The sequence below is a fragment of the Taudactylus pleione genome, unplaced genomic scaffold (genome assembly GCF_031769625.1).
Source record: "Taudactylus pleione unplaced genomic scaffold, aTauple2 ptg000017l, whole genome shotgun sequence".
Lineage (NCBI taxonomy): Eukaryota > Metazoa > Chordata > Amphibia > Anura > Myobatrachidae > Taudactylus > Taudactylus pleione.
Window position 1 is genome coordinate 17,501,603 of NW_028284419.1, and position 23,862 is coordinate 17,525,464.

General features: G+C 43.4%; 1 protein-coding gene across 2 annotated transcripts in view; it reads left to right on the forward strand.

The window, feature by feature from the left end:
* Positions 1-2,605: 2,605 nt before the first annotated feature.
* The window catches only part of PKN2 (protein kinase N2), a 146,380-nt gene continuing 125,123 nt past the window's right edge, over positions 2,606-23,862 (forward strand). Inside the window, exon 1 of one of the 2 annotated variants that reach the window (XM_088482206.1) lies at positions 2,606-2,820. Coding sequence is in view for 1 of the 2 variants with exons in the window: in XM_088482205.1 (XP_088338331.1) it covers positions 7,008-7,052 (45 nt within the window). In the remaining variant the exon portion in view is untranslated. Of the gene's footprint in view, positions 2,821-6,763; positions 7,053-23,862 lie in introns of those variants that run through there. The other variant, XM_088482205.1, reaches the window with a different exon arrangement.

Sequence of the window (23,862 nt, forward strand, 5' to 3'; positions counted from 1 at the left end):
AATGAATTATTATTATTTTCTATGCATGAAAACTGATGGGATCAGATGTGCAGCACAGTCCGGGTGGCAGCTCACAACACAGCAGCATCCATTGTACATGCTTTATAAAGACATGACAACTCAAGTACACCTATACTTCATCCCAGTCCCCCTAATCGTCATCACACCTGGAGCCTGATGCCCCATCAGGAATATACTGCTAACCTTCTGCAGGGCTGGCACCCAGTCTGTGTATCACACTGACACTCAGCCCCTCTGCCCCGGTATGACAGCAACCAGGCTGATGGAACCACAGATGCGCTGTATTTTACATTACAAATACTATGCTTTTACTAGTGTATTATTTAGCAGTAGTAAAACCGTGTGCACAGTACTGGAATAGGGCCCACTGGTTGGGTTAACAGCATTTTTGATCACCATCTTCTCTGTTTTCTTATCTCCTTCTCTGGAGAAGTCTCTACAAAAGGTCAATCTAATTGCTTGTGTAGTGCTACAAAAGTAATCATGTTTAATATACAATTCCCGATGTAAATTGGGGACTAACAGCTCTATTTCTTAACATTTTTATTAGTAAAATAAGGTGAAAAAGGGTGTCTTCACACACCCTTTTCACATTATTTTAGTATCACCTATATTTACTAAAGGGCAATTGGAGTAGAATTAGTAAAATTCTACTCCAAACCCTGATTATCACATATTTTTAGTAGTCTGCCTGGAAATTACTAAAAAATATATTGTGAAAAAATACCGGGGGAAACCCTGTGATAATAACGCCACCTGGAGGTGGCGTTATCCAGGGTCTCCCCCCGGTTACCAGACTCCTGCTCTGCTCTAACAGGCAGAGCAGAACCCGGAGCCGGCCCCTGTGATCAGCTGTGTGGTCTAAACAGACCACACGCTGATCACTGCTAACAAAAAAAAAAAATGAAAAAAAAAACAACTTACCCGAGTCCAGGGCCGGTGATTGGTGCTCCGGTCAGCTGGTCTCCCATCCTGCACTGTGACCCGGTCAGCTGACCGGGTCACAGTGCAGGATGGGAGACCAGCTGACCGGAGCCACGGAGGACATCACCAGAGCACCGATCACTAGAGGGAAGTGAAACTAAGGGAGGGGGGACATGGGGGTGTCGCGATCGCGCGCGGGGGGGGAAGCAGCGGCCGGTTGGCACATGCACAGCAGCTTGTCACTGTATTTGTTCCGAAAAATATAGGGATAAGGCTGTGGAGGGGATTCGCAGGGACAGAGCTTTATCCCTGTGATATTGCCTGAATTCACAATGCGAATTCAGTCGGTAATATCACACTACAATCTGCATTTTAATGTGGATTGTAGTAAATAGGGCCCTAAATTATATAAACTCACCCCTGCACTTGCTAATTTATGTTACTAGGGCCCCTATGTATTCATAATTGCGTAACTGCTACAAATATTAAGTATCCATATCATGGCAGATATTTTCATCTTTAAAATTACAATATCCCCGCTATGTGCTATTGGAAACTCTCAGGGACAGCGGTTGCATGGAAAGCTGACAGAGAGGGAGATCGAAAGATCTCTCTCCTACTTGTAAACCTGCATACACACACAACGATTTTTTGAACGATTATCGTTAAACGATATTGTTTAACGATAATCATTAAAAAAAATCATTCACTTTCTGAGTCAAAGGATGACCGATAATCATTCATGCACGTTCACGTTTGTAGTTCAGTCAGACTTGTCAACTCAACGATTTTCATTAAGGGAATATGCAAAAATCGTTTGTAGTTCACAAAAATCGTTCACAAAATCGTTGGTAACAAAATCGTTGTGTGTGTATGCAGCTTAAGCCTCCATAGGCTTAAAGCAGTTTACACCATCTGAAGATGGTGTAAACTAACGGGGCCAAAATCCATAAAGCTTCACTTTTCGGAGTTTGGTACATGGGGTCAGATAAGCTACATACACACGTAACGATTATGTTACCAACGATTTTCTGTCAGATTATTTAAAGTGTAATAAACGATTTTTTTGAACTACAATTGTTTTTTGTAACTTCCCTTAATGAAAATCGTTCAGTTGCTCAGTCAGAATGAACTACAAACGGGAACCCGCATGAACGATAATCGTTCATCGTTATAACTCAGAAACTGAAAGATTTTTTCAACGATTGAACGATAACGACGTTGTTATAGTTAAATCATTCAAAAAATTGTTACGTGTGTACGCACCTATAGTAATACTCACTGATAATAATGGGGACTGCGATCTGCAGTGCTACACTGTACTTACAAATTTGCCGGAGATTTCTTTGAAATCTCCTGCATTGTGCTATTAGTACAATTCATACAATTATGCAGAACCTGCAGTTTCTACATCATTTTATGGAAACAAATCTTGATAAATAGCCCCCCTACAGTGATAAAACCTCTGCATAGTGCCCTTATGACATATTTTCAGATTTGCTAACTTGAACAATAAATAGCACATTTGGAACTTTCAGATGAGTGAGACACTAATTAACAAACCTGTGATTCATTGAGGATTAGTGAAGCAGGGAAATATGCACTTTGAGGTAAGTCTGATAAATGGTTTGAAAACCACTCATCTAGAGATCCAGGCTCTGTAAGGAAAACAGAAATGTTCACCTGGCAAGACTGCAGATTTTACCCACTGTGACAAAGGCTACATCTAGTAACATTGCAAATAAAACAGTTCAGCATAGCAGCCCAAATGCAACTGATAAGCTGTAAAAAGTAACCTGCAATTCTCAGGAATACCCTTCAGCAGTGGGAAGGGGTCATCTCTGACTGACTGTGGCTATAAAGACAAAACTATTGGTGAGTTGTTTTGGCTGAGAGTGTGCAAACTGTGGTTTTCTATATTGGATGACAGCATATCATTTTGGGTAGCCTATTATTTACAGGACTGAGAATTGTGCTGGAAAAACATATACCTGATTTGTGAGCCAGTAGGCTTTGTGATTGATAGTTATAAAAACAATATACTGTAAACTTAAGTTGGCCATGCACCAGACCAACGTTCCTCCAACCATCCAACTAGTTGACTGGTTGGAATGAAAATCTGGTAATGCATAGGAGCAAATGACAGTCGGCCATTTACACCCAAACACCGGAAAATGGATGAAAGCTGTTGTTCAGATAAGTTGTTTTTTTTTTTTTTGTTTGTTTGTTTGTTTATTTTAAATCAAACAGATCAAACCAACTTGCCTGAACGACCTTTTTCGTGTTTTCTGGTGTTTGGGAGAAAATTGCTAATTGTCATTTGCTCCAATACATTACCAGATTTCATTCCAACCAACCAACTAGTTGGAGGAAGTTGGTATGGTATATGGCCAACTTGACATGTACTAAAAGTTGCTTTTGTCTCTATTGCCAACATTTTTGTTTAAATAAATTAAATTATCCCTTACTCCTACTCTGCATTAGAAAAAGGAGGGGATTTAACCCCCTATTGTTCCTCAGCACACTGAATAGTACTTGCAACAATATATGAAGACTATATGGTCATAGAAATTCAGAGATATTGGTTGCATGCATTTGCAAATACATGGGATGCTGCTAGGCCTCATCACGGCTTCTCTGTCACTAGCAGTCCCTAACACTAAGGGGTTCACGTCCGGGGCGCAGTGCACACCGAAAATGCATGCAACCAATATCTCTGAATTTCTATGACCATATAGTCTTCATATATTGTTGCAAGCACTATTCAGTGTGCTGAGGAACAATAGGGGTTAAATCCCCCTCCTTTTTCTACTTATACCCCTTTTCCACCTAAATTCCGGGTCTGACCCGGAGTTGGAACAAAGTTCCTATCCGAATCAGACCCGCAATTTTGCCGGCGCTGACTCGGGATATTCACGAGTCAGCGCCGCTCACACCGCAGTCGGGTCTGCATAGACCCGGCTTTTTCGGAGTGAAAGTGGACGCTTGGAGATGATGTCATCTCCAAGCGCCACTGAAGCCGGACCAATCGGCCGGCTAGCAGCGCACTCCAGGTCTTCGTGACCCGGAGTGCGCTGTTCCCATAGCAGGGTTTCACGTGTTAAACCCTGCTAGTTACCTGGGTTGGATTGCCGGGTCACTCGACCCGGCGATCCAACCCTCTGCCCTTTTACACCAGGGAGCTGCCCGGGTTAACCCTTCAAAAACCCGGGTTTTAGCTTCGGTGTAAAAGGGGTATTAGTATGACCCCTCCCTTTCATGCACCTGATTAGTGCTGCTAGATTGATTGAGCATCTGCCATTTTTGTTTGTTTCCTACTCCTGCATTGTGAGGGTTCCTCATCTGGGATATCCTTCTTGTGCATTGTTTGAGATACTTGATAAAATTGGGCATCAATAATGGAGGCCTGATTGGGGAATACTACTCAGCAGGACAAAGTTTCATCATGATGATTCAGACTGCTGGTGCAATTATGTCTTGCAGTGAGATAAAAATTTGCATTAGGAATATTAATGTTGATTGTCTGATTAGCAAATGTTTGTATCTACAATACTCTCCATTGCAACCTATTTGGTCTTTTCCCACTTCCAAATGTAGAGGAAGATGACCCATATGGAGGGAATCCCACACTTCAGATAAGGTGTGGCAGATATTTATTTTTTTTTTTTTTTAAATGTTGTCTTAAACCTTTCAGAGTTAGACCAGCTAATAGTTACCCAATTCAGCCAGATATTCTCCATGGTTGTGTACAGTAAGTTCACATGAATGTTTCAATAGTAAAAAGGGTAGGTTGCAAGGATCTGAAAGGATTGCAATGTAGAATGTGCATGTGTAACTATCTGTATTTATATTGTATAATGGTAGGCCAGCACTTTTTATTGGTATTCCTTTTGGACTATTGTTTGAAAATGAGGAAGAATGAAATCTTATGCATAGACAGAGGAATCGGATGAGCGGCTTGCTACAGGACAAAGGTCTATTTATCAATATTGGGTGATGAAAGAGAAAATCGTTTGCCTAAATTTACCATTCAAATTTTGCTTGGTCAGTAAAACTGACTGGCACTGGAAAGAGGGCGTTTACCACTTTGCCTTCCTGTACTGGTCGCCTCTGCGCATACATGACATGGCTTTGTGTTGGGATTCCCATTGATAAGTCAAACTAAAAAAAAAATTATGGGGAAAAAATTAGTTCAGAATAATCTTATTTTATTTTCACCTAAAGAAAAATTGCTTTATTTTAGTGATGCATTTTTTCATGTTCCTGTCCTGATTCCCGGCTATTGCCATACTGAGAATACAATTTTGTTGGATCCTGGTAATGTTCTGACTGACATGCCTTGTAAGGATTGGGTACGATATCACGGCCGTGACCATCCGGATGGTCACAATACCAACAGTGGAATCCCAACAGTCAAAATCCTAACCATCCTCTTTGGCAGCCTGACCCTAACCGTCCCCCTAGGGCAATCTTCTGTCCTGAAATTATCAAGTAGGGAAAAATATAATCAACTATGAAAAACTTGTATGAGTACTTCCTTCTAGTGGAGTTGTAACAACAATAAATGAACTTATTTTACCTCAAACCAATTGATTTTCTCATACCCAGCTAATCCGAGGTAAGCAGCTAATTTATTGTTCACAAATACCCCCTTTTCCACGAAAATGTGGCAGTGGAAATGGGGTAATACTGACGCCTTACATTTATTTGCATCATGGATCATTTTAGGGCAGAAGATTCATAATGGATTTTGGAGCCGAAACAACAGTTTAAATTGAGTTTCTCTTGTATTATTTTAAATATGTATGCTGTTTTTATATTACTTTCCAGTAAACACAGCTGCTACTCTTGTTGATCTCCCTGAATTGGGATCCAAGTGGTAAGTACAAGGTGTGTGGCAATGCGAATCACATCATAATCTGGAAATGACAGTTAAGGGGCTAAAGCAATATCATGTAGATGGGTTCCGGATTGTAGATGGACAGTAAAAAGGTCGACAATGTCTAGACAATCAATAGGTCGACAGGGTCAAAAGATCGACACTGTTTTTTTTTTTTTTTTTTTTTATAGGGTTAAAGTTTGGGTTAGGCACCAGGAGGGAGGGTTAGGGTGAGCATAAAGGATACAAAAAAAAAAATTAAACAAATGTGTTGACATTCTAACATGTCGACCTTTAGTGTGTTGACCTATGAGACCCTGTCAATGTGTCATCATCTGAACTGCTCCATCGATGATAAAACATTTGTTTGCTAAACTTCCATGGTCTATGTCCGTCTCCAAAATCAGGATAATGTATCGAAAGTTTAGAAAACTAGGCTCCAAATATGGCAATAAAAAAAATCTCCCTATTGTAAATAAAAGCTGAAGACACCTAGGTTTGTTTGTAAAATTTGTATTTTGGTCAATACAAACTTCTGTATAAAAATCTAACCAACTCCACAAGTGTGCAGGAATAAAGCGTGCCTTGCTGTGAGATGTATTCCAGTGTACAAGGCACTAATACAGGTGTTAATGACTTGTAGAAGTTGTAGTAAAGTACAATGTATTCCCACACTGGTAACGCTGCTGCTAGAGTGGCGACAGACCTCCAGCCTGGGAACAGGACAGTCCTACTAGTGACACCTAGCAGTCTGACACAGCCAGCGGGGCGTCGGCAGGGGGAGCTGCGGGGAAGGCTGCACTTGGCAGCAACCCCTCTGTGGGCCGTTGTGTATCACCCTGGACGGGGTGGTCACGTGATGGCCGCAAAGCGTCGTCCGGCGCGACAGCGTGACACGCAAACAGTGCGACAGGCGCGGCGTACGGGCGGCGATAGCTGCGAGAGGGGTCTGAGGGCTGCGGCTGCTGCTGCTGCCTGGGGCAGGCTGAGAGCGGAGGAGGCGGCGCTGCCATTCCCTGGCTTCCTGTATCCCCGCTTCCTCTCGGGTTCCCAGCGCGGCTGTGCATGTGAGGAGGGGTCCCCGGGGCAGAGACGGAGAGGGGGAGAAGGGCGACCTGTTTCCCTCCCCCTGTGCGCTCGGAGCCTCCCTCCAATTCCCCCAGGTGCTCGGACCAGAGCTGCAATGGCGTCCAACACGGACAGGGAGATCATCCTGACCGACTACCAGGTGAGGGGGCTGGGGCGGGATAATTGGGGACCTGTTGCCGGGCTCCCCTGTGCTGGAACGTACTCCCCTGTGCTGGACCGGAGTCCCTGAGCCTGCGGGAGCCACTGTCAGGAGGGCTGGCTCCTCGCTGTCCGCCCGTGTTGGAGGTGTGGGGGTAGAGACAAAGTTTCTGAGTAGCGGAGGAGTTTACGTTCCTCTCGTGAACTCTGAGTGTTCGGGCTGTTCCTGTGGGTGTGAGCCTGGTACAGTACATCGCTGCCTCTATAAATGAATGACAGCCACTCATGGGGTCACTATTCTACACACTGCTACATACACTTCTATTGTGGCCATGGCAGTAACCTATTGCTGTCCATTGATTTGTATTTTGTAATCTCATTAGAAGTTATTTGTAGCCCTGCAGATATGATGTATATGTCACTGTACCTCCGCTGTCCCTTATACCATCTGTACTTGTAACCAGTATACTATATATTCAATTTGTAGCAGTGCCCTATATATGTCACTCCAGGAATTGGCATCATGCGCTATTCTAAATAGCTTGGTGTCTGCTCTTTTTCTTTTAATCTACCCACCTGTGCATACTAACTTCCTGTGGTGTTCAGGGAATCAAATGAAGATCATTACAGTGAAGTGGAATGGGAGATGGCACTGGGATGGAGCTGGCACTCTGTATGTGCCATATATTGATAACCCTGTGAGTTTGTGCACCTGACATGTCATTTGGTTTGTATGTGTGTTTGCCTCAGGTCCACACAATATACCTCGTGTCTGTCAGCCCCCACCCCAGGGATGCTCAACATTCAGAACACTCCTTTGTTGTTGCTCTATCTCCTTTTCGGTAAATGATAATCTCTTCTGAAAAGGAAGCCAATCATCAGGCCAAATGCAATTAAAGGATGAAAGTAAAGCTGTCAGTACTGTGCTGCACTGCAGGACACCTGTATAAAATATATAAATAACATAGTTGTGTATAAATATAACATTTAGAGACTTGCTGACCCAACACAATGTGAGTGTATGCAATTATTATGCAGCTTTGTGTATGTTTTTTTTTTTTTCTACCCCCTCAGATTATTTTCTTGCTGCACTATTTTGTGTATTGTATTTATTTCTGGGCCTGTGAAATAGTAGCCAACCTCTTTTTGTGTTAACTTTCAATGAACTAACATAAGCGTTTAGCTCAGATGATGCTGACCATGAGCTGGTTCATACCATATAAGTCCTTTCTTCAGACAACTGAGTAGCTGTCTATTGTAGTCTTAAATATCCACAACACAAAGACATCTCTGTATTTATGAGTTGAGTGCCTGTCGCTAATACTCAGCTTTGCACAAATGCCTGTCAAACTAGTGGGTTATGGGTGTCTTTCTAAGGTACATCTTTGGCCCCCATATTGCATGACCATCTCCAGAGTGTATTGTAGGAGAGTGTATATGTTTGTGTTGCTTCCTCATAATGCAACCCTAACTTGCAACCTAGTATAGTATCTTTACAAATGTGCATTACAATGTATTAAATACATTATGTCTGACTCTTTAAGCTGTCTTTATATAAATCATATTTTATGCCCTATACCTTTTGATATAAATGTGGCATTCTTGGTAGATGACACGACTTTTAAGCACTGCAGATTACCATGTAAATATCGCATTGCTTTAATTGAAGGGGAATAAAGTTCTTCGGGAAGTGCAGCTGACCATCGCCGCAATGACTGGCTGTGTACATATTGGCCAATTACAGTAGTGCCAACATCGCAAGTTTTAGTGATGTCAGCATGAATGAGCCGATTCCAGAACAATGTTGGGATTTGAACACACCCTCCTTGCTTGTATCTGTTAATTCCAGTTTTGTGGAAAAGGCCTTCATTGAGGCAGGGACTTTTGTATTTGATAACCCTATCTTTCATTCATATGACAAGTGTTGATAATAGTGTATGTTATGGTTCAATCACTTATATATAACTAGAGTTGTGACCTATTTGCTTCAGACGTGTATTACAAATTGTTTTTTTGCATATATTTTACTATTCTTATTTGTTGTGTAGTACACATATGCCAAGTCATTCTATACATTGCTATATGACTATGTACAGAAGGGACTAAAGATAATTTAAGAGATGGACCTTTTCCACCTTTTTTTTTTTTTTTTTTTAATGCAAACTCCCACTTTCTATATCCTGACAGTAGTATGCTAATTATTTTGGCAGTTATGATATACAATTTTCCCATGGAAAATAAGTTTGGCATATTTGTGGTACAATCGAAGTCCGCATTGTCAGTGGCTTGCTGTATGTATTTGTTGTGGCATGTTCGGTCTAAGTACACTTAAGAATATTTACATTCTTTTTCCTCCTTCCTAGTAAACAGCATTTCCTGTTTATTGTGGATGTAATTTATGATTTCCTTGGTGTCTGCTTGTCAATCTTACTCAATTTTATTATCAGTTTTGTTGTACCTAGTACATATTTCATGTGTAATCTTCCTTTTGATTATGTGGATTGTTTTAATTTATTAGATTTGTGTTTTAAAACTGTATTTAATTCTATATATAATCTATATAAAGCACACACTAATTACTGCTTTACAGAGAATCTTCATTCACTTCTGTCCCTAGCCCAGTGGAGCTTGCATTACCTATCACAGACACACACACAGGGTTAGGGTAGGGTTATTTATTGTCAGAAGCCAGTAACCTACCACTCTGCGTGCATTCCTTCCTACACTCCAGAAACAAACACATTGGAGAACATACAAACTCCGCATTGATTGTACCTTGGCCAAAAATTGAATTTGTGACCTCAGAGCTGTGAGGCGGTAATGCTTACTATTGAGCCAAGTGTGCATTAATTATGTAGCTAAATATTTGGGGAGCTGTCCTGATTTGCCACCTCGCTAATTTTGTTACATTGAAATCCTCATATGCATTAAAGTATGACTTTAATAGAAGGCATCGTGCAATGCAGTTAAGTTTATTTGCAATAGAGGTTTATCTAAAGGTGCCTACACACTAAAAGATATTTTGCATGATAGATCGTTGGTCAGATTGGACACTTAACAGCACCATATCATGTCCTAGAGTGCCGGGGAGACCAAGGGAAATCGTTCAAGATATCGCATCGTGAGCACATAGTCTAGTGTGTAGGCACCTTAAGTTCTCTTTTTTTTTTTTTTTTTTTTTTTTCAGGAAACTTTGGCTTTTTGTTATAACTTGCTATAACTGTAAGGTGCTTTTAAGGTCACGATTTAAAATAGGTTCAAATGCTTTTAATGTGTCCTGTTAGTAAGGGTTATTGAATGCTTAACTGGTTTTAACATTTATTTGGAACTTGTGTAATAAAATGACATTTTCTTTCTTGCCTCTGTTGTAATGATACTCTAGATTTCTGAAAAAATGTTTAGCTTGAAACATATGGGTGAGTTGTAAGAGCCAGTTTTATTGTTGAGTGCAGCGAGTCCCTCCCCAGCACCCCAATTCTATTCATTAGTATTGTATGCTAACTGTCTAAAGAAATGCTGGTGTGCAAATGTATTACAGTGGTCATTTTAAGATTAATGTTGCAAAGACAAAGTAAACTTTAAATAGTTAAATTAAACAGAACAGCGATAGCTGAAAAATGTAGCAATACCACAGTCTTTGTAAATACAGTTTGGCATGTTCTCATTAGTTTTTTTTTGTATTGAGTGTATATTCAATTTGGTGGGTTACTGATGTCACTTACAGAGGTGTCTTTTCTCATCTAGCCTCAATATGCCATGCAGCGCGATATGTCTGGTGTGAGGGAACCGTCAGGTCCCGTGCAGCTCTGCTAGCATCGGGTGTTTTTTTCTCTTTCCTTAAATGCTTCTAATGGTGCATACACACGGTCAGATTTGTCAGACTTGTCAGATTTGTCAGATGAACGATTGAACGATTTGAACGATTGAACGATTTTTGACTGCATTAAAATGAATGGAATCGTCCAAGTCTGACTGCAAACACATCAGATGTCAGAAATCGTTATCTGACCATCGGGAACGCGCATCGTTGATCGTCCATCGTTCAGGCATGTCAGCTATGAACGATTTTCCTTCAGATATGAACGACTGAACGATTTTTAAATCGTTATCGTTCATATCTGAAGGAAAAATCTGACCGTGTGTATGCACCATTAGTCGCAATGCGATGCGACTAGGACACAGCAGAAGATTGTGCTGATCAATTTGATATGTTACACGTGTATATCTGTGTCTTTATTTTTTTGAGTTCCAACTGTCAATTATCAGGTAAAATACGTGCAATACTCAGATATGTCTGATCAGGAACTTTGTACTGACTTTCTAATTCAACTTAATTTCAGGCAAAGTATTTGTTTTATGCAAAATAAAACAGCTCAGTGAATCTGAATGTATCAGTTTAATCCTCCAATAGTTTGTATGCCTATTAGATTGCAATATTGCTCCAGTTTTTGTTATGTGGGAAATCTGTAAATGTATGCGTTTAAAATAAACAAACCCTCTGCCGCTAGAAATTGTCTGTTGCTGGTAATGGAAAATACAGAGGACCCCTACATCTTTTGTTACCCGTATTTCGACAACTAGGACTGGCTCCAAGTTCAGGGCTGGTTGTGCTTTTCTTTTGGGGTGGACCCCACTTCACTTTTTTTATTTTAACCCTTAACAAGGTTTTACACAGATGCATGCATGGATCTCCATTGATCTGTGCATGCATCTGTGTCTCATATTACAGCCCCCTATTTAATTTTAGCAGAAATCTTTAAGATTGTCGCCAGGTGTTTTGGCAAGCAAACGATATATATCGTTAACTATTTCCAAATCATTAGATCGTTAGCGACGATCGATATATTGTTTGGGCATTGGTAAAATTGCACAGTGTATGCAGTATATCGTTAGTCCAGGGGTTCCGTGGAAATCGTTGATCATTGAGTCATTTAATGTGTACCCAGTTCAACTGTCAATACAGTGCAGGAGATCATGCTCCCTTCCTCTACATACTGATATAGTAAATGGTTCAAAGATGGTCATTCCTCCAAATCACTAACATGGGCACCTGATACAATAGGGGTAACAGTGTTGCTTCACCAGAGTTCTTTGCAGAAGTTTGTACAGTATGATTAAGGGGTGGTAAGTCATTACTTGTGGTTACCTGTCTTTTCTGATATCGGTGCTGGACTGCCTGCCCATGTGATGCAGTTTGACATTATTCAGACTGAGCAGATTTCATGTGTAGTACATTGAATTTAGAGAAGGCGTCAGGAGTGTTGGTCTGTGAGCAGCTCTTCCTTGTCTAAGAACTGGTGACCTGCAGCATATGTAAAGGGTTGAGCTTATTTCCCCTTCGTGCTAGGGACCTGGAAGTGACGTGAGTGAGGGTGGAAGTGCAGTTCCTGCCCATGACAGCCAGCTGATAAAGTACTTTGTCCCTACTTAAACAAGTTTGTTGTCCCCTCGTGGGCTCGCTGCGCTCGCCACGCTTCAGGCACGGTGGCTCGCTACGCTCGCCACATGGTTATATAGTGTTCCCTCTAGCTCCGGCGGCAGGCAGGGCGCCGGAGCTAGAGAGGGCAATCTTGTGCGCGCGCGCGTCCGAAAAGGGGGCGTGGATATGAAAAGGGGGCGTGTCTATAAGACGCGTCCCCTTTTCGTCATACTTGGGGGCGTGCCCGGCGCTTACGGACATGCCAGGCAGCCCCTAAGCGCTGCAGAAAGGGAGAATAGATGCCGGGCGCATGCGCCCGGCGTCTATTCTCTGGCGGTGACCGGGTCACCGCATGTTTGTCCACCCGCGGGACACTGCGTCCCGCGGGTGAGAACGGCTCCCGCAGGCTGTTAGGGCAGGGCGCTTTTTGCCCCCCTCCTGGAGGGCAGGGTGCTTTTTGCCCTCCAGAAGGAGGGCAGGGCGCCGCGCCCCGCTAAAACAGTCTAGCGGGAACGCTAGTTATATTCCCCCTCTATGCCCACTTGGATAGCAGGGAATGACGCTGAACACTGGCTGATGACGACAGGTTCCTCTCTGTGAAGGGGATTTAGACATTACCATATGTTGAGGGGACACTTTTTTTTAATCTCATCCTCCCCCCTTCTGTGGTGAAGCACTTGACAGTTTGTCTCGTATGTTTATTTAGAAAATGATTGCAGCTTCACATTACATATCCTGCAATTATGTATGTTCACACCAAGACCTAACGAATTACAGCAGCTGTTTTGTGCAGTAGTCTCCTTAGCTTGCGAATCAGATCCTGAACCCCATCCGTTACTGAAATTGAGTTACAGCTTCACCAAAATTTCTACTTCATCTTCCACAATGTGAAACTGAAATCGGCACAGGAATGGTGGGCCTCTAGCTGCTTTATTGAGCTTTTGTGTTTTAAATGTGACTTATTCACCTTCAAACTTGCTTATATGGCAACAAATCACCTGTGATCCTTTTTTATTTATTTTTTGTCTAGTGCCTCTAACTCCTATTTGTCTACATATCAAGATTGTTCTAATTAACAGCAAAAAGAGGCAATTACATTGGGCTTTTCGGTATGTAGCCCACCATTAAACATACTTCTAATGGAGCCACAATTGTAGAGCAACTTAAGGCATCATCTCTGTCCCCTGGCGTCTTGAATGTCAAGAGGCTCAAAGTTGCCAGTGGAAGCTCCAGTCAGGATGTCCATGATGGAGGAACTGCTTCATAGCATAGCAACATTTTTCGTCTTTTTGTCACACTAGCCTGCGCAGTGAATAGTGGAGGAGGCCGGGTTGGGTGAATGGGGGGGACAACCGACTCGGGCGTGCCGCTTGAATATTGACCATCATAACAGGTACCCAGCCACATAATAATAATAATAATAATAATTTTAAAAAATATGGTAAAGCAGTAATGAGTATTTTCCAATTTTGAGGAACATCTGACTGGCCCAGGGGAAACTCAATGTCTGGTCAGGGCAGCCTGCAGCAGCGAGCCCCTTATGCCGCGTATCCACTAGTAGACATGGACATGACAGCACGATTACGACATTGTAATTGTGCTGTCGTTTCCATGTCTAGTGATGTGCCTACACTGAACGTTCACTCGTTCAGTCTAGGCGCATCCATCATCCCGCACATGCTGAACCTGACTGGATCGTCAGGTTGACCAGGATGTACGGGCGAAGATTGATGTCGGAAACGACCAACGGGTACACACGTCGCTGGTCGTTTCCGACCAAAACATGCACGATATGCAATCTATTGCACGATAATGTCGTTTATCGTGCAGTCACTTGGTAAAATCACTAAGTGGATACCCCACTTAAGTCCCCAGGGGCACCCGGTACACTGCTGTGACTGCAGCACTGGTAGTTTTTCCCCTGGGCCAATGCTATATCTGTACCTACCATCTAATTTGAAACCTAGATCTAGCTCAAACCTTAATTCAAGCATAATTACTGAAATACCTCTGATCTTGAACATCAAATATTAAGTGATTAAATTCTTACAGAATAATTGAAAGTAATGGGAATGTTACTGATCTCAAGTAACTTATCTGTAAAACAAAACTTAGGTACAATCGCGCTAAAAAATGTTGAGCAGCTGAGTAATGCAATGATTCTAATAATATATAAAAATTAGAGCTATTAATATAAGTGGCACTTGAAAAGAAAAGTGAATGAAAGTTAAAAGCAGAAAAGAGAGAGGAAAAAAAATGTGTGTAAATGATTATACATAAAACATGTTTATAGCCCTTTTCCGATGTATTGGTGTAGACCGGTTAAATGGTACTGATGTAAGTGGTGTAAATACGGTATAAGTCCAGAGCTAACTCTCCCTACCTCTTATCTTCAAAGGTAGCGGCAACTTAGTCCAGTTTGCTGGGTCCTGGCTGGAGCACTGCTCGCGTTGATCTTCTCCTATCAGTGCTACTGTGCGGCGTGACTGGCCCGGCTGGCCAATGGTGATAACGCCACTGTTGCGATCTGCGGGTGCTGTGGCATACGGGCAATGCTGCTGGGTATAGTCGTCTTCCTGCCGGTCTCCACAGATAACCTCCAATGCGTTTCGTGTGGTAAATGCGCTGTTTTACCACACGAAACACGTTGGAGGTCCTGTGGAGACCGGCAGGAAAAAGACTATACCCAGTGGCATTGCCCGTATGCCACACCACCCGCCGGTGGCTCGCAACAGTGACGTTATCACCATCGGCCAGCCGGGTCAGTCACGCCGCACAGTAGCGCTGATAGGAGAAGATCAATGCAAGCAGTGCTCCAGCCGGGACCCAGCAAACTGGACTAAGGCCCTCATTCAGAGCCGTACGCTCTGAGCAGAGCGCACGCTCTGAATGAGGGCCGGCCTCCATGAAAATGGAGCGTCCTCCTGGACGCTCGTATAGCTGTGGGTCACCACCCACAGGCTATACGAGCGTGCATTTTGATGGCCGCGATGGTCGTGACCATCGCGACCATCGAAATTGCGAGCCGGAGCCTGCGGTTGAGGTTTTCAACCGCAAGCTCCGGAGTGATTTTGGCTCTATCAGAGCCAAAATCACTCCCACTGACATCACTAGTGATGTCAGTGGGCCGGCTTCTGACGGGAGGCGTTCCCGTGGGAACGCCCCCGTCAGGGAGGCACGCCCCCGGCACGCCTACCAAAGGGGGCGTGCTGTCAATCAACATCGACCGCACGCCCCCTTTGATCAGACACAACGAGCGAAGGACTTTCCTTCGCTCGTCGCGTCTGGCGCATGCGCACGACGGAGCTCCCTCCGTCATGCGCATGCTCAGTCCATAACATCGACCCACTTGCGAGCGGACAGCCGCTTGCGAGTGGGTCTGAATCAGGCCCTAAGTTGCCACTACCTTCGAAGATAGATGTAGGGAAAGTTAGCACTGGACTTATACGTTATTTACACCACTTACATCAGTACCATTTATCCTGTCTCCGCCAGTACATTGGAAAAGAGCTATGAACATGTTTTATGTATAATCATTTACACATATACATTTTTTTTTTGCCCCTCTCATTTCTGCTTTTAACTTTCATTCACTTTTCTATTCAGGTGCCCCGTATAGCTAGTATGTCTCTGAATGTGTGATTGGAGCCCTGCTGTGAGGCTTTGGAGGAACTGAGTGACGGCTGTTTTAGGCTTGCACTAGTGCATGCTTTTCCTTACTTCCGTTGACTGTACGAAAAGATATCTCAACAGAGTTCTGCATTGGATGGAGTATATAATGTTCAATTGTGCCCGAAAATAAATGTTTACTTTACAGGGAGAACTCCTAAAGTATGTGAGGCTCTGTGTGTGGTTTTCATCTGTGCTGCATGAAGCCCATTCACTAGTGTGAACATGCATCTAGGCTCTTCCGATTGTGGTCTAACCTTTGTGGTTACTCCTTGTCATTAAAGATGTATAAATATAACTGCTGGTTTCAAAAGTCTGCAATTGCGCTGAAAAGTGCAGAGTTCAGGAGCATTTAACTGTGCTTCAGGCTTAATTTACAGTATCAGTCCAGTAGAAATCCAAGGGGGCAATTCAATTAAATTCAATGTTGATTAGTGCCGGCAATGAGTTCCCGGAGCCATTCATATGGCCACGCTGTTAATCCGCGACTAGAGGATTTGTGCTCACACCCTCCTGAGGTTCAGCGATGCTTATAGCGGGGTTAGCGTGTGTGCTAACAGCTTCGGCCCTGATACTGGTGTTTACAGCGACTAAACACCTGGCATTGGGCACCGTAAAAGTGACCACTGAGACAATAAGACCATATAGAAGGCTGGCAGTGGCCATAAGGAAGGTAGCGTAGGTTTTTAAACTGTGTCAAATTTGTGATTTTTTTTTGTGCACTTCCTTAATAATGGAGGAAAAATGATGATGGCAAGCAAAAGCAAGTCTTTCCAGCATTTTGGGTTACAGAAAACTATCTGTATAGTAGTTTTTCAATATTTTTATGCAAGTTTGTAAAAAGTTGGAACAAACACTTGCTGCAAGTTCTAAATCCCCTTACCTGTCAATACAACACTTCCAAATACATGCCCCGCGCCATTTACGCCCTCACACACATGCCCCGCGCCATTTACGCCCTCACGCACATGCCCCGCGCCATTTACGCCCTCACACACATGCCCCGCGCCATTTACACCCTCACATACATGCACCGCGCCATTTACGCCCTCACACATGCCCCGCGCCATTTACACCCTCACATACATGCACCGCGCCATTTACGCCCTCACATACATCCTTAATGATGCGTGTACACGGGTCGATTTGTTTTCTTTCGGATAACTGAACAATAACTATGTCGTTATCGTTCAGTCGTCCAAAAAAATCGTCCAGTTTCTGCCCCAAAAACGATGAACGATAACTACCAATGCGCTCTCCCGTTGGTAGTTGCCGTTCATCGCCCGAACCTCCTGTCCAACCTGAGGATATTGTCAGGTTGAACATGTTCGGGGATGAGGGAGGGAGCCCGGCACTGAACAAAATCGTTCTTTATTTTGTTCAGTGTTTGTGCTCAGCGTCGTTAACAACACTGAGCACAACCTGCGGGGACACACCAGAGAAAATCGTCCCGTGTGTACGCACCTTAAGACTTGTTAGATGTAGTTTCCTAGCATTTAGGATGGGAGGGCAATGAGTGGCATTCCAGCTTCCGTGGGACTGCGCACCCCTGCATGCCCTGCCACAGGTTTGCTATCAGGGCATGCTAAAACTGTCAAGGCATGCTGGGATGTGGAGTGCAACAGTAGCTGAAGGGCCGCTTATTGCCCACCCCTGATTTAGGATGTGACCTTATTGTTGACCTTTTGCATATTAACATCTTTGGGAGAACAATGTAGCCATTTACCTGCTTGCTCAGACTGGTTTAGGTATCCGTGAGGGATATTCCGCTTGCAGCACCGTCATTGTATGTTAATGAGCATTTCTGTCTTTTTTCAGGGACTTGTAGTCTCCATAAATTGTATGCCCTGCTTAATAATAGAGCTGTTTAACCACTCATGAAATTGCCTAAACATATCCTGGCACAAAAAGTGACAAAAGCATAAAGGCCACTACATGCTATACAATATTGCCGATTCCGACGCATTGGAACGACAAATCGTTCAAATCGTGAAGTGTGTGTACACACTATGCGCCCTTACGCGGTTTCCGTCGCATCTTCAGATCTTCTTTGACGGATCTTCCTACATGTAATCTTGTTAACTATTCCCCTCAGATCGGTAGTGCATACACACTGCACGGACGACCAGACAATATGGTTACATTATATAGTTAATGATCTAACCAAACGATGCAAGATATATTGTTTGGTCCTTTGTTAGATTGCACAGTGTGTATGCACTATATTGTTTGCCCGGGAGTTCAAGGGATATTGTTGACGACATCGCATCGTCTGGAAGTCGTCTAGTGTGTACCTAGCTTAAGCCTCAAATGGAGCTACACACTATTTCTCTTTTTAGGGATGAGTTACTGTTAATACAGTTGTAGCTTTATTTATGTATTTTTCTCTGTATGGGATGGCTGAGCCTTTAGCATACAGAGTATGTGATTGTAGTTTGTGTAGTGCTAAGACTTTTGCCTTGATTTAGCTTGCCTATGGTATAACTCTCTTGTTTTGGAGGGTCACATTGTCATACAGTGATTTCCACTGCTGCACGTGACTTGCAGCATGGCATGCTCATACAGTGGTTGTGTTTGCTGAATTACAGGTTTTTCGACCTCTTAAGTGCTTCAAAAAGTAACGTATATTAATGTTCTAGGGCTGTTTTGTGGGGTGTTAATTTTTGGAGATGCTCTGTCCTCTAACTTTGGTCTCCTGCAGCCATTATTGCAATTGTCTTTTGTCAACTTTCCTCATTTGAGTCCATCTTTCTTCAACGAGGAATGTATGCATAATTTTTTGCATTATTCCATAACATTGCTGCATGGATAACCTGAACTCTACCCAAATGATTTGGTTGCAATTGTTCTTTTAAATCTAAAAATGTAAACTTTTGGTAATCTCTAATATACATTCGAACCTAATGTCTCAGGAGAACCACTTAATATAGACCACTTTATTGTGGGATTTTGTCCCAATACCTGGGAAGATAGATGGTTTATAATATATTAATTTAAGCAAGTATTTGTTATAGGGCACATCCATCAGCGATGTATTGCCACGATGTTGCAATAATGATCGCGATCGTCAAATCGCTGACATTTAACATGGGAAATGTCTGTGATTCGGCGATGGATCGCAGAACATCGATGGTGGAAGGTTGGCGTTTCCCATTGCATCGCCGGATCGCAAAAACCTGTCTCTGATGTATGGCCACCTTTTAGAATGAGTGTCTGGTTCTAGTGATAGAAATAGGGTTGTGCCAAGTAGCGATTTGTATAATATGAGGTTTAGGCATCACTGGTTTAATTTGCTTTTTCAGAACACCACCATTGCAGGGTGCAAACTACCCGTATATACTCGAGTATAAGCCGACCCGAATATAAGCCGAGGTACCTACTTTTACCCAAAAAAACTGGGAAAACTAATTGACTCGAGTATAAGCCTAGTGTGGGAAATGGCAGCAGCTGGTAGTGCCCCCAGTAGTAATTCCCCCTGGTTGTGCCCCCAGTAGTAATCCCTTCTGGTAGTGCCCCCAGTGGTAATCCCCCCCTTTCAGCTGTGTGTTTGGCAGTGTGTAGCGCTGACCGAACTCCGTCCGGTCAGCGCTACGCTTGACTCGAGTATAAGCCGAGGGGGTACTTTTTCAGCACATTTTTTGTGCTGAAAAACTCGGCTTATACTCGAGTATATACGGTAAACCTTACACATTTCTGCCCATCTTTATACAGCAATGTGATATGTTGAATGGAATGTATTGAGGGCACGCACTCAGTGGATTAAAGTTTTTATATAACGTATTTTTATATCTTCTATGCCCTGTTTTCAAGTCTGAAGTTTTTGTCAACCTGTGTGGCTGGTTTTTTTGTTTTGTTTTTGTATCTCTGACTGGTGCTTTAAAGCTGCATGGTGTCAAAGAGATTGATCTGTAAATGGGATGAAGTCATTCGGTCAACAATTAGAATGATGACACCATGATGTTAAATACCATAACGTCGACTTGTTTAAAATGTCAGCAATAGAAATTTTAGGGTTAGGCGCTTTAATCTTAAAATTGGATAATAAACATTATGTATCTGTTTGACATTGTTATTGTCGACAAAACATACTGGGAAAAAAAATAATAAAATATAATATATATATATATATATATATATATATGTGTGTGTGTGTGTTCACTCTAGGTCCGGCGGCAGGCTGAAAAGGAGGCGTGTATTTATGACACGTCCCCCTTTTGTCACTCTGGGGTGTGTGCCCGGCACTTACGGACATGTCGGGCAGTCCCCAAGTGGCATGGTCACTGTGAATGGCTGCCAGGCGCATACATCCGGCATCCATTCACCGGCGGTGACCGCTGCTCTGCTGTTCTACCCACCTGCGGGACACTTCGGCCCGTGGATGGAGGACAGAACCCGCAGGCTGTTCCAGCGGGGTGCCGCGCTGTAGGGCAGGGTGCACGCCGCTCCCTGCTGAAACAGCCTAGCTGGAACTATAATATATATATTTTTTGTTTTGTTTGTGCATAAAAGACAAGGTACGCCTCCTAGTGCAATGCATCTCATAACCACCTAAATGTATAAGGTGGACTTGTACCAAATAGAAATTAAATATGGCTTGTCTGAACAACCAGAATGAATCCAGATGTCCTCAATGACCAAAAATAAGTATTTTATGTATGACTTCACATAACATAAAAACATGCAAAACGACATCATAGTGTAAACCTGTATAGCAACTAATTACACCAATAAAATATATGATAATGCTTGTACTATTTAAAATAATGATTTGTGCTCATCTGAATATGGAGACAGCCAACCAACATATACCCAATGCGTTTCATCAGGACAGAGCTATGTCCTATCCTTCAGACTTCCTCAGGGATATATATACATCCATCCATCGTCTAAAATAAGTATTGAACACATGAACTTTTTTCTTAGTAAATATATTTGTACTGTGGCTATTGTAATTACATTTTCACCAAATATCAGCACCAACCCATGCAATCCACACATGCAAAGAAATCAAACCATAGATGTCCATAAATTAAGTTTTATGTGAAATTACACAAAAGTATTGAACACATGAAGAAAGGGAGGTGCAAAAAGGTATGGAAAGCCAAGACACCATCTGAAATCTATCAGTAATTAGAAAGCAATCCTGCTCCTTGTCATTGCAAATTAATATAAGATGGTTCAGTCCCAACTGACGACCAATAAAAAAGTGTCTCATTACCATGGTGTCACTCAAGAAACATCTCATGATGGGTAAAAGCAAAGAGCTCTCAAGACCTTCGCAACCTTATTGTTGCAAAACATACTGAATGTTCCAGTGAGCACTGCTGGGGCCATAATCCAGAGGTGGAAAGAACATTGTTTCACCATAAACCGGTCACGACCAGGTGCTCCTCGCAAGAGGAGTGAAAATTATTAGAAGAGTTGTCCAAGAGCCAAGGACCACTTGTGGAGAGCTTCAGAAAGACCTGGAATTAGCAGGTACAATTGTTTCAAAGAAAGCTAAGTAAATGCACCAGTGTTCGCAAGTACGCGCTATAGTGCGTATTTTACCCGGGATTGAGTAGTGGGGACTCACTTTTAAAAAGGAGCCGGGTCCCCGGGGGACACGCTGTGCTATGGCCAATCCCTGACAGCTGCATGCAGCGCAGTGCGTCCCCCTAAGGCACCATACTGTATTAGAGCAGCCAATGACAATCAGACTCTCATTGGCTGCTGCTGTGGAAAGCCGTGCTGGGATCAAGTGTCTGATCCCAGCATCGGCACAGCATCCGTGCCCGGCGCTGGGACAGTGTGTTTGTTCCCAGTGCCGGCTAAGCCACCGTGGTGGGTACCTGGTGAAGGGACCGCCTGGTCCCTTCCACCAGCGTCGGTGGTAAAGTAGAGGCGGGAGAAGCTTGGCTTCGGGCGCAAGCTAAGCGGAGCTCGCTGCCTGGAAGCCAAGTAGCGGCGATGGTTGTTTGGCACTGGCCGCGAGCCAAACACTGCTCGCGGTCCAGCAGCCAATAGGAGGCAGACGCGACGAGCCAATCACGGCTCGCCGCGTCATAGCCCCGCCCACTCACGGTGTCTTCAACTGGACGCCGCTGAGCGGGAAAGTTCAGTCCGGTGGCGGAGGGGAGGAGTGAAGACCTCCCGAAGAGAAGAGCGGCGTGGCAACAGTTCCCGGCGGCCGCGCAAGAGGATAGAAGACTGCGTGATCAAGGAGGAAGATGGGAAGAAGCGGCGCCGCTGGCCACTACTGGCCAGTGGCAGAAGAATGAAGCTGAGGACCGAAGAGGACTGCATGGGTGGAAAGAAAAAGAGCTAACAAAGTTCCCCCCCGCAGCCTCTTCCACCGTATGGGTAGGCGGCCTTAGGCCACCGTTATTTAACCCCTCCCTAGATGACCAGGGTGTCGGGCACTAGGCCCGTGGGATAAATTCAGGCATTAGGCCTGTGGATATATAGGTGGACACAAGGCCCAGTCTACATAGGGGGCATTAGGTCCAATTGAAGGTGTGAGTGACCTGGGCCTTAGGCCCAGATCACTAAAAGGCAAATAGGTGGGCCAATACTGGGGGCAATGCATAGAGGGTAAACTACTGAGGGCACTGCATAGGAGGGGATTACTACTGGGGGCAATGTATAGGGGTACTGGGACCCACATATTATGTCACTCACCACGATCACTGTGCACTCAACCGGCATGGCCTGTATGCCTGCTCACCATGCAAGACTCCATTACTGAAGAAAAAGCATGTTGAAGCTTGTTTAAAGTTTGCTGCACAACATTTGGACAAGCCTGTGAAATACAGATGAGACCAAAATGTAACTCTTTGGATGCCATAATACACACCATGTTTGGAGGAGAAATGGCACTGCACATCACCCCAAAAACACCATACCAATAGCGAAGTTGAGAACATCATGGTGTGGGGCTGTTTTTCAGCGTACGGTACTGGCATACTTCATATGATTTGAAGGAAGTATGAATGGAAAAGTGTACCGAGACATTTTGTCAAAATCTGCTGCCATCTACCAGGATGCTGAAGATGAAACAAGGCTGGATATTTCAGCAAGACAATGATCCCAAACGCACAGCCAAGGACACTCTCAATTGGTTTCACAGAAATAAAATAAAGCTGCTAGAATGGCCCAGCCAATCACCTGACTTAAATCCAATTGAAAATCTATGGAAATAAACTAAAGATCAGAGTTCACAGAAGAGGCCCATGTAACCTTCAAGATGTGAATTCTTTGTGTGGAAGATTGGGCCAAAATCACACCTGAGCAATGCATGCAACTAGTTTCTCCATATATGAGAGGCATCTTGAAGCTGTCATTACCAACAAAGGCTTTTGTACGAAGTATTAAATACATTTCAGTAAGCATGTTCAGTACTTCCCGGTGTCATTTCACATTCTTACATATAACTTAATTTATGGACAACTATGGTGGTTTAATTTCTTAGCATGTGTGGATTGCATTGGTTGTTGCTGACATTTGGTTAAAATTTAATTACAATAACCCCAGTACAAATATATTTACTGAGAAAAATGTTGATGTGTTCAATACTTACATATTTTACCCACTGTGTGTGTGTGTGTGTGTGTGTGTGTGTGTGTGTGTATATGTATGTATATAATTATAGCGTGATGTCTGTGTGCGACCCATGCGGTCGGACTTCCGGATGTGCCTGGGAGACGAGTGATGGTGCGCTTCAGGTATTACACACAGGTGAATG